Raw genomic sequence first — 17,719 nt, 5'->3', positions numbered from 1 at the left:
AGCTGTCGGAATATGTAAGCGGCCCCGGGGGGAGGGTCTGCTGGGGCGGGGGAGCACCAGACACGCTTTGTTTATCCGCCGCCCGGGATGTGGATTGGGGATAATCAGGCTGGGCTGGGATGTGGAGTCGGGGCTGCTGCTCCCTCCCAGGAGGGCCGGGAGGGGGGTGGCCCTTGTCCCGTCCTGCGCAGCCACCAGGGCCACCCGCCGCCAGCCCCGGCGTTTGTGGGGCTGCGTGGGGGCCATCGGTGGGTCCCCACGCGTGTCTCCTGTCTCGTCCGTGGAGGCAGCGGTGAGTTCGGGGCTCCCAGACCCGCGGCCGCAGCGGGGGCAGCTCGCTCCAACCCGGGGACTGTCCCCTCTCTGTCCCCTCCCCTGGGCTGCCATGCGGGAGGACAGTCACCCCCGCGGCACTCAGGAGCCCGGGCATCGCCCCCAGCCCCGTCACTCCTCCGGATGGGTGACCCAAAGGAGCTGCCAGCACCACATGGGTTAGAATCCACTGCTCTTACAGGGCACGGCCCTTCCCTTATCTCCCGGGGATAGATAAAGAAGGAAAATCCCTTCAGCCTCCCCTTCCACGGCTGCAGGTGTGTCCTTTGCTCTCGAGCAACTCTTTCTCAGGGTGGGAACAGCTTTCGAGCATCTTTTGCACTGTTGGAGGGACTCCCTTGCTGTGGTGGTCTGGAGCAGCCAGAGCCCACCGTGCTCTCGGCACAGGCTGCAGCCAGATCAGGGAGGAGCTGGGAGACAGCTGGGGACACAGAAAGGGACACTCACACCCGGGCACACCATCAACAGCAAAAATCAGCAAAATCCAATGAGCATTTTTAATAGATATAATTTATTCATGAACTGTGCAGCTGTGACCTTTTCACTACCACCCCATCCAGCGAGGGGGAAAAGGCTTGAGCAGAGCTGTGGTTACTTGTCTGTAACAGCTGCCCACCTGGATCTGCCAGCTGGGGCTCTGGACATCGGGTAATACATTCATTTGTCTGAGTTGTGGTAGAAATGTGATAGTTTTAATAGCAATATAATAGAATCTTTAGGAGAAATGCCTAAACCGCAGGGGAGATTGAAAATCCCAGTGGTGTGGATGCTCAGCATGGCCAGACACTGGAGTTGCAGGGTCCTGAGAACCTGTGGCTCCTGGTGATTCCCTTGGCTGGGAAAAGCCTGAGCCGTGTCACTGCAGGGAGTGACGCTGCTGTGCCCCAGTCCTGCACCTCAGCTCCTGCCTCTGGCGCAGACACAGCTCTTTGGTAAACACAGCACGGGGCACCCAGCACCCCAGAGCTGCCCCCGGTGCCACGGGGAGGTGGCTGGTTGCTTTTCCTGGATCCAGCCGGGCACTGTGGCCGTGCAGTGCTGCAGAACCGCCGGGCTCCTCCCCAGCTCCAGCCGGGGCCGTGCCAACCCACGGGGGCGTGGGCCTCAGGGACGCCCTGGTCTGTGCAGGGCTCGTGGGTTGGGTGGCCGGTCCTTGGGGCACCTTTGGGCAGAGACGTGCACCTTCCTGGCAGGGCACAGGGTGGCCTCAGTTGCAGCCACACTCCTCGATGATCATGTCCTCGTGGTGGCGGACGACGACTTCGCCCCTCTCGTAGTAGAGCATGGAGAGGGGGCTCATCTTCACCGGGGAGCAGACGGGACACGGCACCTGGTTGGGCTTGTAGAGCTGCAGCAAACTCTGTGGGAGACACGGGAAGGGCAGAACATCCCCCTGCGGCAGGGCAGGGGCTGGGGGTGTGGGGGATGAAGGGGATGCAGGGCAGCAGCCCCTCTTACCTGAATGTAGGCGTGGTTGGTGGGTTTGAAGCTCTCGTCCACGGGCGAGGGGCACAGCCCTTCGCAGCGGTAGGCGTTGTATTTCTTGGGATAGACGATCCAGCTGCCCCAGCCCGTCTGCTCAAAATCCACCATCATGTCCACTCTCCTGCATAGAGCCCTGCCCCGCTCCCGAGAGGCGGCCGCGGCTGCATCGCTGGCTTTGATCCTTTGCTTCTCCATCCTGTTCCTGCGCTGCCGGCGCGCCCCCGTCCCCGGCGAGCCGCTCTCACGCATGATGTACTTGGAGGTCTCCGCTGTCCTGATGAGGCTGTGCTCTTCGGGAGACTTGTCCTTGGAGAAGACGAGCAGCAGGACTCCGTCTGCCGCGTCCGGGGGCAGGGTTGGGTCCTCGTGGGCGGTGTGTCCCACGGCAGTGGTGGCCGGGGCAGGTGACCCACTCACCTCCCACTGCCCCCTTCCCGTGGGACTCTGGTGCCCAGCCACCACGGCTTGGTGGAGCCAGGACCGCAGCAGGTTGGTGACCTCAAAGATTTTCCAGGAGGGCTGGCTGGCAGAGAGGTTGCCCTTCACGGTGCCCAGGAAGAGCTGGTGGGCGCAGGTCTCCTCTCCCCGGCACCTGCTGTGGTAGATGTCCAGGGAGACGTTGTGGGCACGGGCGAGGCCGGGCAGGTGGACACGGAGCTGAGCCAGATCCACCTCCTGGCTGCTGGAGAGGGAGGACATGTCGAAGGAGAGCGCCCAGCGGGAGCCGTTCTGCAGGGAGCCTGAAAGCCAAGGGCACGGTGAGGGGACGTGGTGCCACAGCTGGGGGGGACGCTGCCCCCGCCTACTGCCAGGGAACCATCCCTGCCGAGGAGGCTGAGGGTCGGGAGAAAGCAGCCGGATCCACCTGAGAGCCAGCGGGAGCCTCAGGCAGGGCTGGTCCTGAGAACAGGGATGCCCGGGACAGTGGGGATCCCTGCCCAGGGACGCATGGGGACAGTGCAGGTGCCGGGGATGGTGCTGGCCGCAGGACAGGGAGACTCGGGGACAGTGGCAGTCCCGGGAAGAGGGACGGGGCTGATCCCCGGGACAGGGCTGTCCGGGAACGGTGCCGATCCTGGGAATAGTGAGGGTCCCGGGATAGGGATGCTCGGGGGACGCTGCGAGTCCCGGGGACGCTGCCGGTCCCAGGACAGGGATGCCGGCTGCCCCACTCACCGTGTGGGGAGAGGCTGAGAGCGGCGGTGGCGGCGGCGCGGAGCCGGGCGGGAGGGGCGCGGAGAAGCTGCAGCATCAGCGGGGGACAGCGCGGCGGGGCGCGGGCCGGAGCGGGGCTCGGTGCCCAGCTGAGAGCCCGGGGGGATGCTCCGGTCGGTGCCCAGCTGAGAGCCCGGGGGGATGCTCCGGTCGGTGCCCAGCTGAGAGCCCGGGGGGATGCTCCGGTCAGTGCCCAGCTGAGAGCCCGGGGGGATGCTCCGGTCGGTGCCCAGGTGAGTGCCCGGGGGGATGCTCCGGTCGGTGCCCAGCTGAGAGCCCGGGGGGATGCTCCGGTCGGTGCCCAGCTGAGAGCCCGGGTCGGAGCGCAGCCCAGGCGGAGCAGGGTGAGGGCGCAGAGCGCCAGCGCGGGCACGGGGCTGAGCGGGACCCTCATGTCTGCCCGCGCCACCCGCAGCCGCCCTATTTGTACAGCGGCCCCGAGCGCCGCCCCGGGCGGCCCCGGCACCCCCCTCCCCGACAGCCCCCTCCCCTCTTCTCCCCGTCCCTCTTCCCATTCCTCCGTCTCTATCCCCATCCTCCCTCCCCTCTGGCCCCATCTACCTCCCGGCCATCCCTCCCCATTTCCATTTCCCGCCCTACTCTTCTCCCTTTCTCCTTCTCCCCATCCTTCCCCCGCTGCCTCCAGCCTTATCCATCATCCCATCATTCCATCCCTGCATTCCACCACTTCTTCTCTTTCTCCCCGTCCGTCTTTCCCTCCATCCCTGCTGGGCTCGTCCCCATCACCATCCCTCTCTCTCTCTCCCCCTCGGTCCCCGTGGCTGGGGGCTGGGGACGGCCACCCCCGCGCTGTCCCCTGTCCCCGCACAGCCCGGGACTGCTGGGGCCGAGTGACCCAGGCACATCTCCAGTCCAGTCAATCCTGCCCTGTTCCTTGGAGAGGGGAGCAGGAGCTGGGGCACCCCTGGACCCCAATCTCTCTGGGGTGGGGGTGCCAACGGGGGTCCCCCACCCCCGCCCGCCTCCCGGAGAGGACACACTCGTCCATCCCGAGGGAAACGCGCTCAGTCCTCCCGCGGGGCACCGGGAACCTGGCACCTGCTCCCGGTTTATTCCCCCGCTGTCAGCCCCGCACCTCGCGCCCAGCCTGTGGCGGTGTGACGTCACGGCCGCGCAGGGTGACGTCACTCATCCCCTCTCCGTGCTCCCGGCGGCCGCCGGCAGAGGGCGCTGTCGGCCGCGGCCGGGCCCCCGCGCCCCCCGCCCCTTCCCGCGCTGAGTCTCGCGAGATCCGCGCGCTTCTCGCGGGAACGCGTGAACATGGCGGCGGCAGCGGCGGCTGAGGGCGCCGAGCCCCCACCGGAGCCCCCTCCGGCCCCGGAGCCCCCGGCCCCGCCAGAGCCGCCCGCCACCGACGCCGAGACCGGGTATGTCCCTCCTTGAACGGGGCCGTGGGACCCCCGCGCTTCCCGGACCGTCGGGGCTCCGCGGGACTTGGCCCCGTTACCATGGGAACGGGGATGGGGGTCCCGGCCCTCCCCGGGCGATCCCGGGGCTTTCCCCGGCCCGAGCGACACCGGGGCCGCGGGATGCCCGGCACGAGCGGGTCAGTCCGCGCCGGGCCCCGCTCCCTGCTGTTACCCCCGTGCGCGGGGTCCCCCCGATGGGGGCTCCGCTCTGATCTCTGTGCCCCCGCAGGGCGGACGCCGCCATGGTCGATGTCAGCGCGGCCCTGGAGACCGAGTCGGCCAACGGGAAGGAGCCTCTGGTAGGTGCTGTGGGCACGGAGGGGTTGGTCAGCTCAAAGGGGAGCATCGCTTAGCGCCAGCGCTGGTTCCTCAAAGGATTCTTTTGGAAGTTAAATCTCCACCCGCGTGGTTCATCCTCACGAGCTGAGTGCACAAAACAGCTCCAGCCGTGGATTAGGGGAAAGGATTTATTCCCTCTAAAATCTCGTCGTGGCAGATTCCTGCCCAAAGCTGCCCCGGGCACTGTTTGATTGCTGGCTCTGCTCCGGTTCCAGGATGCTGCCGGGGACGGCGCCGAGGCCATGGATGTGCAGGGGGGCTCGGGGGACGAGGAGAACACGCGGCAGCTCGGCGAGATCGAGCTGCAGTGTGGCATCTGCACCAAGTGGTTCACGGCTGACACCTTTGGCATCGACACCACGTATGTCAGGGCCAGCACGGGGCTTTGGTAAAACTGGAGTGTTTGGAGTCTGAGTTCCCAAGGACCTGTCCATGTCCTTGAACACTTGGGAACTGGCGTGTTGTGTAAATAAAGCTTTGACCATGATAAAAGCACCCCCGTGAAATACCACTGAGCCTGTAAGATGTTTGTGGTTTTAGGGAGGGAAGGAATTACTGGGTTTTAACCTGGAATAATTAGTTTCTTAACCCAATGTAGTAAAGGATAATTGATTTTCTTTCACTCCAAGAAGGACGTTGAGGGGCTGGAACAAGTCCAGAAGAGGGAATTGAGCTGGGGAAGGGTGTGGAGCCCCAGGAGCAGCTGTGGGAGCTGGGAAAGGGGCTCAGCCTGGAGAAAAGGAGGCTCAGCAGGGACCTTCTGGCTCTGCACAACTCCCTGACAGGAGGGGACAGCCAGGGTGGGTCAGGCTCTGCTTCCAGGGGACAGGGACAGGACAAGGGGAGGTGTCCAAGGAGCCACTGGAGGTGGCACTCAGCACTCTGGGCTGGAGACGAGGTGGGGATCAGGTACAGCTTGGATTCAGAGGGCTCAGAGGTCCTTTCCAACCTCAAAGATTCTGGGATTCTTTAGCCTGATACAATAATTACACTGTACCCAGCCCTAAAAAAGCTGCTTTATTCCAGGTCATGTCTGCCCTTCATGACCAACTACAGCTTCCACTGCAACGTGTGCCACCACAGTGGGAACACCTACTTCCTGAGGAAACAAGCGAGTGAGTTTGAGAAAATACCTTGGGAGGTGTTTTGTGTCAGATCATCCTGGAGGGTTGGTTTTGTCTGAAGTCAGTGGGTGGGCTTTGCTGAGACTTATGGAAAATAACCCAAATCCTGTATTTACAACCATGGCTTCTAAAAATGTTTTGCTGCTAATTTATGAAGGTGGTGTACCTTGTTCAGCGAGGGCAGAGTCAGGACAGAATTTGGGAGGTTTTGCAGTTTCTCAGGGTGATTGCTGTGTCCATGGGTGTCTGATCTTCCCACCAAGTATAATTGTAGCCCTGGGGTGTTTTGTTTGTCAGATCTCAAGGAAATGTGCCTTAGTGCTCTGGCCAACCTGACGTGGCAGTCGAGGACACAAGATGAGCACCCCAAAACGATGTTCTCCAAGGATAAGGTTTGGCTGCTTGGGGCTGGGCTCACGTCAGTGATGGTGTCAGCCAGGAGGAGCTCACTCAAGTGTTTTCTCTTCCTACAGGATATTATCCCATTCATTGATAAATACTGGGAGTGTATGACAACACGGCAGAGGCCTGGGAAAATGACTTGGCCCAATAATATTGTCAAAACCATGGTAAGAATTGGGAGGTAAATCTGTGAAAGAATTCCCAGAAATGTTGGGTTTCTGGCATCTGGGCCTGGGGCTACAGGATAAAGATGCTGATTCTTCTTAGGCAGCTGATGTACCTAACATATTAATAGGAACTACTGGGATTGAAACACTTGTTAATGAATTTGTTAGGATTGTATCCTGTGTAACTAAAACTCCTCTGTTTTAGTGTAAAGAAAGAGATGTGTTCTTGGTGAAGGAGCATCCAGACCCAGGCAGTAAAGACTCAGAGGAGGATTACCCCAAATTTGGGCTTCTAGACCAGGTATGTGATGGGAGGCAGGAGGAAGGTGGGGGGAGCTGAGGGGGGAGTATGGGGGACTCTCTGGTTCCTTTCTGCCCAGTGAGGGGACAGATTTCTGCTGTGAGCCTGTGCTGTGCCAGCAGTGGGTGGGAGCCCCGGCACCTGGAGTGCCCTGCTCAGGCTCAGTGCTCCTTTGACCCAGTCTGTACAGCAGATTATTTAATCTCTTGCAGGATCTTGCCAATATTGGTCCAGCCTACGACAACCAGAAGCAGAACAGCTCCGTGTCCACGAGTGGAAGCTTAAATGGCAAGTTCTTTACTCAGGAGGGGTTTGAGTATTTGGGACTAAGCTGCATTTCCCACTCCTCTGGGCATCTGTGCAGTTAAACTGTCTGTGAACTGGGCTTATGCTTATGCTCAGAACAGTTTCACTGTGCCTTTTTATAGAAAGATTAACTTTGTATTTTGGGAAGGTTCAGCCCTTTCTTTACTGTGTGACCAGATAAATCAAGGTGCTTGCTGAAAGCTGAACTTGTCACTTTGCTCCTAGAATGGTTTTAAATTATCCCCTTGAGTTATTCAGATTTCCTGTTTCCCATCTTGCTGAGGGTAATCAGGGCAGCCTTGCTGCAGTAAATGAACTGTTAATGGGTTCATTAATATTAATAATCTTTATTAAACACATCCCAGTAGTATAGACAGGAGGTATTTGGGTCTTTTAAAAGCAGGTTGTAGATATCTCAGGTATGTTGTTTCTTCCATGTCATGCACTGGTTGTTTTTTATCTCATTTCTGGGAGACTGACAAACATGTGGTGCCACTTCTGTTCTTGCAGGTGGAGCCTCTCTGGGAGGTGAATATTTACCTTTCAGCTTCTAAAACTTAAGTATTGCTGTTTGCAAAGCTTTTCTTGCTCGATTCTCTTAGAAGCTAAAGTCAATCAAAAATGAAAGCGTGCCCTAATGTGATTGCAGTTGGACTTCAGTACAAACCAGCAATTCCATTCTTTGATCTTAGTAGTTAGAAGCTTTTAATTGCCATATTCTGCCTTGCTTGACTAGTTTAAAGTTTTTGTATATTTATTTTACATTTTTGTTTATTTTTATTCCGTATCAATTGGTTTGGGCGAGTAATTGTTGACAAACTGGAGAGCCAGAATGTCTGCACTGAAATCAGCGAGTGCAGCTGGATCAGGTCATGTTTGTGCAGAATATGGCATTCCCTGGATGGTTTGGATCCCTTACCCTGTAAGGGAATGCTGGTAATGGAAGAGCTGACTGGATTTTTAGTTACCACACAAATGTGGTTCATGAAGGTGTTTATCTACAGTACGTGAAATATCCATAGTTTTCCGTGTAAATCAGCAGTGGTATTTTTGGAAATAGCAGGATGATAAGATGCATGTATGATTTAATTTATTAAAACATGCTGATATTAGTTTGATTAAACTTGACATAAAGCTTTTCCTAACCTGCAGTTTTATAACTGAGTGCTAAGTTCAAACTGATTTGCTGCTCAATCACAGAACTGATTTCAGTAGTACTGAAGACAAACACCTCTTGCTTTTCATTTTTCCTCAACTTAGGTGTATTTTATTTTGTCGATGGAAATTGAACGTTGAGTGCTTTTTGCTGGTTGGTGTCAGTGTTCCTGCAGCACAGGGTCACTGGGTTGGTGGCTGTGCTGTAGGGTGGGTTTCTGCTGCTTCTGCAGAAATAGATTTGGGCTGTGACTGGAATTTCCACGAGTAATAATAATAGTAATAATAATAATAATAATAATAATAACGTGCCTGAAGTGGATCCCAGTGCTACTGCCTGTAAATCTTCTGATGACAGAAAAGGTTCTCAGTTCTCACCTGAAAAGCTCAGATTGAGCTCGTTTTGCTGCTCAATCTCCTTTAGCTTCCGCTCCAAATCCAGACACCTCAAAAGCTGACCAGGAGCCACACGAAAGTTGTGGATTTCGCTGTGCTCGTTGGCAGCGAGGTCTGGTTCACACAAACTGTGGGCAGAGGCACCTGGGCCCTGGTTTTGTCTTGGCTCTGTGCCCCTGTCCCTGGAGGCTCGGCGGCTGACGGGGCGGGCTCTGTGTGCGCAGGGGGAATGGCGGCCGGCGGCAGCGGGAAGGGCCGCGGCGCCAAGCGCAAGCAGCAGGACGGGGGCACCACGGGGGCAGCCAAGAAAACACGGAGGTGAGAGCAGAGCTGCCGTGAGGATGGGCACGGGGTGGGGCATGGGTGGGCACAGGGGTGGGTGTGGGGATGAGCACAGGGATGGGCACGGATGGGGACAGGGGTGGACATGAGTGGGCACAGGGGTGGGCACGGGGATGGGTGTGAGGATGGGCACAGGGGTGGACACAGATGGGGACAGGGGTGGGTGTGGGTGTGGGCACAGATGGGGACGAGTGGGCATGAGTGGGCACAGGGGTGGGCACAGGGGTGGGTGTGGGGATGGGTACAGGGGTGGGCACGGATGGGGACAGGGGTGGGCACAGGGATGGGGACAGGGGTGGGTGTGAGGATGGGCGCAAGGATGGGTACTAGTCAGGGACTGGCACTTGTGATGCCCTAAGCTGCCTCCCAGCTGTCTCTGCCCTGGGTGTGTGTCTGGGGGTCACTCCAGCCCCCTGTGATGTCCCTGATGATGTCACTGATGATGTCACTGATTATTAATGAGGCACAGGCTATAAATGATTTGCAGTGGCTGACTGCGCTCATTTCACACAAAGCGTGCGGCCCCTGAGCACAGGGAGGGTGACATGTGGTGTCCTGGGGTGACATGTGGCAGCACCTGGTGATGCCAGCGTGGGGTGTCTGTGTTTCAGTGACCCCTTGTTTTCGGCTCAGCGCCTGCCTCCCCACGGGTACCCTCTGGAGCACCCCTTCAACAAGGACGGGTATCGCTACATCCTGGCCGAGCCTGACCCCCACGCACCCGACCCAGAAAAGCTGGAGCTGGACTGTTGGGCAGGAAAACCAATCCCTGGGGATCTGTACAGAGCCTGCCTGTATGAGCGAGTCCTCCTGGCGCTGCATGACCGAGGTACAGAGCTGGTTAATCTGTGCAGGGCGTGGGCCTTACAGAGGCGTCTCGCTAACCTCTCCTTGCCAGTCAGGTGTTTGAGGTGCCACTGCTCTCAGAGGTGCAGAGGTTAAACCCACCTCTGTGTTCACTTGCCTGTGGACATCCCCACGTTAGAAATGACATGTAAGTGGCCGTGTGCTCCCCTGCAGCTCCCCAGCTGAAGATCTCTGACGACAGGCTGACTGTCATTGGCGAGAAGGGCTATTCCATGGTGCGGGCCTCGCACGGCGTGCGCAAGGGAGCCTGGTACTTCGAGATCTCCATGGACGAGATGCCTCCAGACACAGCTGCCAGATTGGGCTGGTCACAACCCTTGGGTAAATCATCTTATAAAACATTTCTTAGCAGGTGCTCCTGCTGCCCTCCCTGTCTTCACCATGAAGCATTTATTTCTGCAGGGAACCTCCAGGCTCCTCTGGGGTATGACAAGTTCAGCTACTCCTGGCGCAGCAAAAAGGGAACCAAGTTTCACCAGTCCATAGGGAAACACTATTCCTCTGGCTACGGACAGGGTGATGTCCTGGGATTTTACATCAGCCTTCCAGAGGATACTGAGACGGCCAAATCCCTGCCTGACACCTACAAAGACAAGGTGAGGTGCAAGTTCACTGTTGGATTAAGCATTGGCAGGTGGAAAACGAGTTGCTGTGGCCTCACTCGTGCCCCTTTCCGTGCATCCTTCCCATCCTGCCTCTCGGTACCTCCGTGGTTCGTGGGGGAGAGGCCCAAAGTGTTGATCTCGAGAAAGCAAAATACTCCTGGCTCTCAAATCTCTGAGCTGTGGGAATCACTCCTCCCAGGTACTCTGACACCAGGCACTCCTGGCCCTGAGCAGGGCAGGTGACAGGTAACAGCTCTTTGGCCTTGTTCCTGACGTTGTTTCCTGCTGTTCCAGGCTTTGATCAAATTCAAAAGCTACTTGTACTTTGAAGAGAAGGATTTTGTGGACAAAGCTGAGAAGAGCCTGAAGCAAGCCCCTGGGAGCCAGGTGAGTTGTTCCTGTCACTTCAGCACGTGCCTGGCCTGATTGAAAGGGAGCAGGGATTAATCTTGTCAGGGTTGCTGTGTCCTGACAGCCACCATCAGTGGGAACACCCTTCGTTTTTCAGATCATATTCTTCAAGAATGGTGTCAGCCAAGGAGTTGCCTTTAAGGACATCTTTGAGGGGGTTTATTTTCCTGCTATTTCTCTGTACAAAGGCTGCACGGTAAGTGAGGGGTCTTTGAAAGGGGAATTCCTAAATGCATCAGTTTCAGTAATGCACAAAGTGTGGGCAATCTGGGAGTGTGCCAAGTGGAAAGATGGGAATCATTTTAGTGACTCTGAACAGTCTTGCTGTTCACATGTGTAATAAGATTATCAAATTGCTGAAGTGGCATCAGCAATGTTTGTTCCTGTGGGCTTGACAGGGTGTGGAGAGGCTCAGGAGTTGGAAGGGATGAGGACAGAGCACTAAAGAAATTTTCCTGGATTTTTAGATTGAATGAAAATGTACATTCCACAGGTTTCTATAAACTTCGGGCCATATTTCAAGTATCCACCGAGAGACATCACTTACCATCCTGTAAGTAAAAGTGAAGCTTCTCCCCCTACTTGAGAGCCTCACTGTTTAAATCAAAGATGTTTTGGTGTCATTCATACCACACCTGGATAGTGTAGCCAAAAGAATTGTTTTTAAAAATATGTAAGAACAGATATCCAAATCATTAAATTTTAATTAAATCATAGATGCTGTTATCTTGTTCCACTTGACAAATTGTTGCCTTTGTTGGCCTTGTTTCTCAGTAATGGGGGCTGAATTGTTATTCAAGGAAACCCTTGGAATTTCCCCCCTGCCACCACTGCTTTGAGGAGGGAAACAGCTCTGGGAAGTCCAGGAGTGGAGCTAACTGTGCTTCCCTCTGCAGATGAGTGACATGGGCTGGGGCGCCGTGCTGGAACACACGCTGGCAGATGTCCTGTACCACGTGGAGACAGAGGTGGATGGCAGGAGGAGCCCACCCTGGGAGCCATAACCCCCCAACACCGTGGATCTACTGCAGAGGAACATCCATCTCCCTCTCAGTGACCAGCCAAGGACCCAACAGGCCGAGGCAGATGCAGCCCTGGCTGGCAGGTGTTGTGTGTGTGTCCATGCCTCCCCGCTGCCCCTGTGAGGCAATTTTTTGGGGTGTTTTGTCCTAGTTTGGAGCCTCTCTGGGAGCCCCCAGTACCATTAGGGTGTCACTGGCTGGAGAAGGAGGTGTTGAAGAACCTTCTCCTGGGCTGTGACAGGTCAGGGTGTAGCTGGAGCTGCCTGGTGTGGGTACACCTGTGCTCAGGTGTGTTTGGCTGATGGTGACCAACAGCTCCCGGCCAGGATGGCTCTGTTGGAACAACATGGCTGCATGTAAGACTGAAATTTGGGCTTCTTGTCCAAACTGTATTTTTTTTCCCCACAGACTGGAAACCAGTTTAAAAATAAAGGCTTTAACTCTTTCTTTTTATTCTTGTCTTGTAAATTGTTACAAATGACATTTAAACTCAAAGTAGCTACACTTGGAGATCTTTTGAGCTGAAGGTCTCTTGTGCCTCCTGCTAATGATCATCATTGCAGAGCTTTGGGTGAATAAATAATTTGACACTTCTTATGTGTTGGTACAGGAAAAAATAAATTAGAGCTGCTTTGAGGGGGAGAGGAAACAAGATTGTTAAGTAAGTGCTGTGTTTGAGTTTTGGGAGAATAAAATTTGAGGTTCAGTCAGGCCTGTGTTTGCCTCACTGAGGATGTACCTGCCCAGTCAGCTGTCTCCTTAATAACCAATTAGCCCAGACCTTTAATTGTAGACAGCACTAATTAAAGCTTTATTTATTCATTGAAAGTCATTAGAGAGGGTGGAGTTGGCTGACTGGGCCAGCACGTGCTCACTTAAGCAACTGCCCGAATTAAATTTTTGGTCCTGCACTTACACAACGAGCTTCAATAAATAAACCTTTACATTTATTGATTGTAACTATGTATTAATTAGCGGAGTCTGCTATTAAAGGCCTTGGCTAGTTGAAGTGACAAGATGCCATGGTTTGCCCTGAAGGGAGCCCTGCACAGGGTGGTCAGCAGGTCGTGGTCAGCAGGTCACAGCCCCGGCCGGGCCAGGCGCTGCCGCAGGTGTTTGGCGAAGTCCACCTGTGTCTGGGACAGCACCTGGTTGATGATGGTCTTGGGCAGCCACCCCTGGGGAGGAGCAGACACAGCCTGTGAGCAGAAGCTGCCTCCCCCACAGCCCCTGGCCCCCCCAGCTGCCCCCAGCCCCAGGTACCTTGAGGTCGATGCTGAGCAGCCAGGTGAGCCTGGTCTGGGAGGGGCTGCCGGGCAGCGGGCGCAGGACCATGCAGGTGGGACCATTCTCAGCCCTGGCAGGGGGGAAACACCCAGATCAGACCCAAACTTGGACTTCTCAGCCTCAAAAAATGCACTTTAGGGTTCCTGCAGCAGCTCCTGCTGCCCATAGAAACCCAGTGACTCTGAGCCCACAGGAAAACCCTCGTGCCCTGTGGGAAGCTCCCTCCCTGCACACACAGCACTGGGGTGGGCAGGGGGTACCTGATGAAGCCCTCCTGCTCAGGCATGGCCCCGTAGGTCGTGGACATCCCGGCCAGGACACAGGTGGAGCCACGTCTCTTGGAGCACCGGACGCTGACAAAGTCCCGGGGCCCGACGATGTTCCCGGGGGTCGCCGCCGCCTTCTCGTGGGTGATCACCGTGTCCTTCCCAATCTTCTCCAGAATCTGCAGTTTGGAATCAGAACTTTCGTTTGAAGTGTTTAGTGCAAGCACAGCTAAAAGCTGCCTTTGGTTACCAGGTGTTCAGATAAAGGGTCTGCCAAAGACTTGGTGTTTACAGTGACACTAATTTCAAATATTTGTTGGGCCCCAGGTGCAGAACTGTTTTCAATTCCTGAGTGAAAAGCTATTCCCTTACTGCTTCTCTCATTCCTTGTGCCTTGGGGCTGTTTCTTCCCCACATAAGCCCCAATTTCCAGAACTGGCTGCTCCTTGCAGGAAAGTGCCTTTCCTGCAGAATGAGTCACGCAGAAACTGCTCCAGACTCGCCTCTGCCGCAGCAGCAACACAGATACTGCAAAAACTCCTCTACATCTGCAGCAGGGAATGGACAGAACACAGGCTGACTGGGACAGGGCTGACACACATTTCCTACCCTGACTTCTTTGACGTTGGGGTTCCAGTCTCCCATCTGCTCCATGTTGTCCACCAGCTCCCCGTACACCGTGTCCAGGGGCTGGTCCACCACCACCTCCAGCCTGAACACCTTCCCCACGTCCGGCAGCACCTTGCTCAGCACTTTATCTCCGTTACCCTGAGGAGGGGATGGCAGAATTATCACCGGAGCTGCTCACAGGAGGAGGGCTGCAGGGCAGCACCACAGGGCAGAGCACCCACCGCCACCGTCTCCGTCTTCCAGTCGTCCTGGTCCTCGAGGATTCTGAGGGATTTCTGCAGGGCTTCCTCTCCTTGCTTGATGTAAGACATTTCCATCTCACTGAAGGATTTCTCCTCCAGCCTTGAGCCTGCCAGCACCAGACAAAGGCAGGGCTGAGTGCAAGAACAGCCATGCAATGTGCCAGATGAGCTTTATCTACACCACATACCCTTCTCTGTGCCCAGGGGGTGGGGATTAAACCCAGTTCCCACCCTGCCTTTGGTTCAGTAGAAGCACAGCCCACCCTCAAGCAGGTTTGTCCCCAGCCTGTGAAGGAACAGACCCCTCAGGTGTCACTTACTGAGCAAGGAGCTTCTCCTGCGCACCTGGTGGATCCAGGTGCTGGGTCCTGGGCTGTGGCTGGCCAGCCTGCTCAGCTCCTGGCTGATGGCCACGGCAGCTTGTCTCCTCAGACCTGGGGGAGAGAGCATGTCACCCACTGGCACCACACTGCCTGGGTCTTGCCGTGGGCTTTTCCCCAATTTAAACACACAACGTGGAAAAGTCCCTTCTTGTCACCATCTCGGCATCCCTGCAGGCACAGGGAGCAGCTGCTTGCCATCACACTGCCCTGGCACCAGTTTTCCTAAACAACCCTGAGTTTGGCTCCAGCACCGAGCCACGCAGCAGTAAAAATACCGAGGAGCATCGTGCAGTGTCCGTGGAAATGGAGCACAGAGGTACAAAACCCTCACAGCCAGAGGGAGCGTGACCCAGAGCTGGTCACAGGGACAAGAGGCAGCCCCTCAGGCCCCAGTGACAGGTGTGGCAGCAAACAGGGTTTCAGGGACAATAAATCACAGAATCCAACACGCTACAGAGTGGGGAGAACATCCCCGAGGCTCCAGCCACTGCTCCGAGGAGTTTAGAAAGAAAGAAAGTCTTTTTCTGGAGCCTGTGACTAACAGGAGCTTCTCTAAGAAACTTTTGTCAGAAACTCTCACTCTGCCTGTGACAGCGGGGGAGAATCCCCGAGCCCTGGGCTAGTCCTGCCCCAGGCAGCCAGAGAGGAACTGCCCCGGGGTAATCCTGCCCCAGGCAGGCAGAGAGGGATTGCCCCGGGCTAATTCTGCCCCGGGCAGCCAGAGAGAAACTGCCCCGGCTCATCCTGCCCCCGGCTCATCCTGCCCCGGGTTAATCCTGCCCCAGGCAGCCAGAGAGGAACTGCCCCGGGCTCATCCTGCCCATGGCTCGATCTGCCCCAGGCAGCCAGACAGGTACTGTCCGGGGTAATCCTGCCCCAGGCAGCCAGAGAGGGATTGTCCCGGACTAATTCTGCCCCGGGCTCATCCTGCCCCGGCTCATCCTGCCCCAGAGAGCCGGGCAGGGGCTGCCCCGGGCCGGACTCACCGGTCATGTTGCGCAGGTGGCGGTAGGAGATGGCAGCGCAGAGTTTGGACGTGGCTGGAAGCATCTCCCTGCGGGGTCGGAGCCGTGGGCTGGGCGGTGGCTGTGGTGGCGGCTCTGGTGGCCTCGCTGTCCGTCCGTCCGCACCGAGCGCTGCTCTGCCCCGGCCCCGCCGTGCACGGCCTTAAGTACGTGGGGCTGAAGGATTCTGCCCCGTCAGCCGGGAGATAAGAGCGTCACTCCGGGCTGGGCCCCGCGGGCCAAGGCCAGCCCGGCTCCCCGCGCATCTGCCGGGGCCGCGGGGCAGCGCCGAGCGCACGGGGCCGGGCCCGTGCTGGGCACTGCAGAGCCCGGGCACGGCCACTCCGGGGACAGGGGCATGGCAGAGCCCGGGCACAGCCACTCCTGACCCGTGCTGGGCACTGCAGAGCCCGGCCACGGCCACTCCGGGGACAGGGACATGGCAGAGCCCAGGCACGGCCACTCCTGACCCGTGCTGGGCACTGCAGAGCCCGGCCACAGCCACTCCGGGGACAGGGACATGGCAGAGCCCGGCCACGGCCACTCCGGGGACAGGGACATGGCAGAGCCCGGCCACGGCCACTCCTGACCCGTGCTGGGCACTGCAGAGCCCGGCCACGGCCACTCCGGGGACAGGGACATGGCAGAGCCCGGCCACGGCCACTCCTGACCCGTGCTGGGCACTGCAGAGCCCGGCCACGGCCACTCCGGGGACAGGGACATGGCAGAGTCCGGGCACAGCCACTCCTGACCCGTGCTGGGCACTGCAGAGCCCGGCCACGGCCACTCCGGGGACAGGGACATGGCAGAGCCCGGCCACGGCCACTCCTGACCCGTGCTGGGCACGGCAGAGCCCGGCCACGGCCACTCCGGCCACCGGCAGCTCCGGGGACAGGGGGATGGCAGAGCCCCTGCCCAGCTCCTTGCCGCCCATCCCTTGCCAGGGACACACGGCACACGGGCCTGGGATCATCAGCTGGGACAGATCAGCACAGAGCCACACAAGCATTGAGGCTGGAGAAAACCTCTGGGTCATGGAGTCCGACCTTTGATGGGTAACAGTGAGGGATAATGAGGGATAACAATGGATGACACCATCTCACAGCATAACCAACATAGAATAACGAGCCAGGCTGAGCCTCTGCAACCACTGTGCACAACTCCCAGGACGGCCCATAGAACGCTGAGTCTTCAATACATTGAGCTGCTGAGGCTGGGACTGGAAGTGAGGGGCAGCCCCAGGCAGCCCCCCTGTTCCCCAGGCCCTGTTATCTGCCCCAGCAGTGGGACACGGCGGAGCAGCGATAGCGCTCAAGGCTGAAATGACATTTCTGGGATGAATTACGGCCTGGAGACCAGCACTCCCAGCAACCTGTGAATTACAGCTGCTTCCTTTGACGTCAGCCCCTGCACCCTCCTGCAGGGAGCCTGACCTTCCTCCCCCATTCCAACAGCTTGGCCCGGGCGGAGGTCACCCCCTCACTGCGCCAGCAGCCCGGCCCCGGGGAGCCCTTTGTGTCCCCCCGCCTGTGCCCAGCTTTCCCGAGATGATTTGAGTCCCACCTGCCATCCAGAATGTTCCTCTCCATTGCCAGGGCTGCCATTCTCCCTTGTGTGCCGGAAAACACCTGCTCAGGTCAGCAGCGTGGGGTTAGAGGGACCAGGAGGGAGCCAGAAGCTGCACTGTCCCTTTCAAAATGTTTACTGGGAACTCCTCTCTGCAGCCATGCTCACAAGTGTGATATCTCCGGCCGTGCCACAGCTCTCCCCATCTCTGGGCTGCTCTCACCTCCCTGCACACAGTGAGGAGGGAACCCAGGAGGGTTTGGAATCCCTGAGTCCCAGCCAGGAGCGTCCAGCCCAGAGCTGTGGCCAAGCACACGTGGAGCACTGACAGGTCTGGGTGCTTGGGGACACCAGAGACACCTCAGCATTGTGCACTGCCCCCTGCCCTGAGAGCGAGGGGGACACAGCCCAGGGTGCCTCTGGCTGCAAATGATGGGCTGT

The 17,719-nt window shown here is 57.6% G+C and overlaps 3 protein-coding genes across 4 annotated transcripts; 1 reads left to right on the top strand and 2 right to left on the bottom strand.

Moving 5' to 3' along the window:
• Positions 1-1,491: 1,491 nt before the first annotated feature.
• NODAL (nodal growth differentiation factor) lies at positions 1,492-3,427 on the bottom strand. Its single transcript, XM_066337175.1, has 4 exons — positions 3,289-3,427; positions 2,995-3,108; positions 1,792-2,558; positions 1,492-1,693 (listed from the first exon to the last, which is right to left on the bottom strand). Exons 1-4 carry the CDS (start codon positions 3,425-3,427, stop codon positions 1,541-1,543), a joined length of 1,173 nt encoding a protein of 390 aa, XP_066193272.1. The 3' UTR covers positions 1,492-1,540.
• Positions 3,428-4,308: 881 nt separating this feature from the next.
• On the top strand, positions 4,309-12,351 carry ASH2L (ASH2 like, histone lysine methyltransferase complex subunit). 2 transcript variants are annotated; one of them, XM_066337293.1, is made up of 17 exons: positions 4,309-4,421; positions 4,693-4,762; positions 5,018-5,163; positions 5,829-5,917; positions 6,224-6,318; positions 6,400-6,495; positions 6,701-6,796; positions 7,009-7,084; positions 7,613-7,630; positions 8,878-8,971; positions 9,607-9,824; positions 10,016-10,183; positions 10,265-10,458; positions 10,762-10,854; positions 10,976-11,074; positions 11,372-11,431; positions 11,775-12,351. In XM_066337293.1, the coding sequence occupies exons 1-17, from the start codon at positions 4,315-4,317 to the stop codon at positions 11,880-11,882; spliced, it is 1,827 nt and encodes a 608-aa protein (XP_066193390.1). In that variant the 5' UTR covers positions 4,309-4,314; the 3' UTR covers positions 11,883-12,351. The 2 variants fall into 2 exon arrangements, with proteins under 2 accessions (XP_066193390.1, XP_066193391.1); XM_066337294.1 differs by lacking the exon at positions 7,613-7,630 and having other exon boundaries at positions 4,310-4,421.
• Positions 12,321-15,923, bottom strand: STAR (steroidogenic acute regulatory protein). Its single transcript, XM_066337295.1, has 7 exons — positions 15,695-15,923; positions 14,646-14,759; positions 14,305-14,432; positions 14,063-14,221; positions 13,448-13,632; positions 13,164-13,257; positions 12,321-13,078 (listed from the first exon to the last, which is right to left on the bottom strand). Exons 1-7 carry the CDS (start codon positions 15,756-15,758, stop codon positions 12,980-12,982), a joined length of 843 nt encoding a protein of 280 aa, XP_066193392.1. The 5' UTR covers positions 15,759-15,923; the 3' UTR covers positions 12,321-12,979.
• Between the last annotated feature and the right edge of the window lie 1,796 nt (positions 15,924-17,719).

The sequence above is a fragment of the Sylvia atricapilla genome, chromosome 28 (assembly GCF_009819655.1).
Source record: "Sylvia atricapilla isolate bSylAtr1 chromosome 28, bSylAtr1.pri, whole genome shotgun sequence".
Lineage (NCBI taxonomy): Eukaryota > Metazoa > Chordata > Aves > Passeriformes > Sylviidae > Sylvia > Sylvia atricapilla.
Note: the sequence above shows the minus strand (reverse complement) of the source record. Positions and strands in the feature narration are given on the sequence as shown.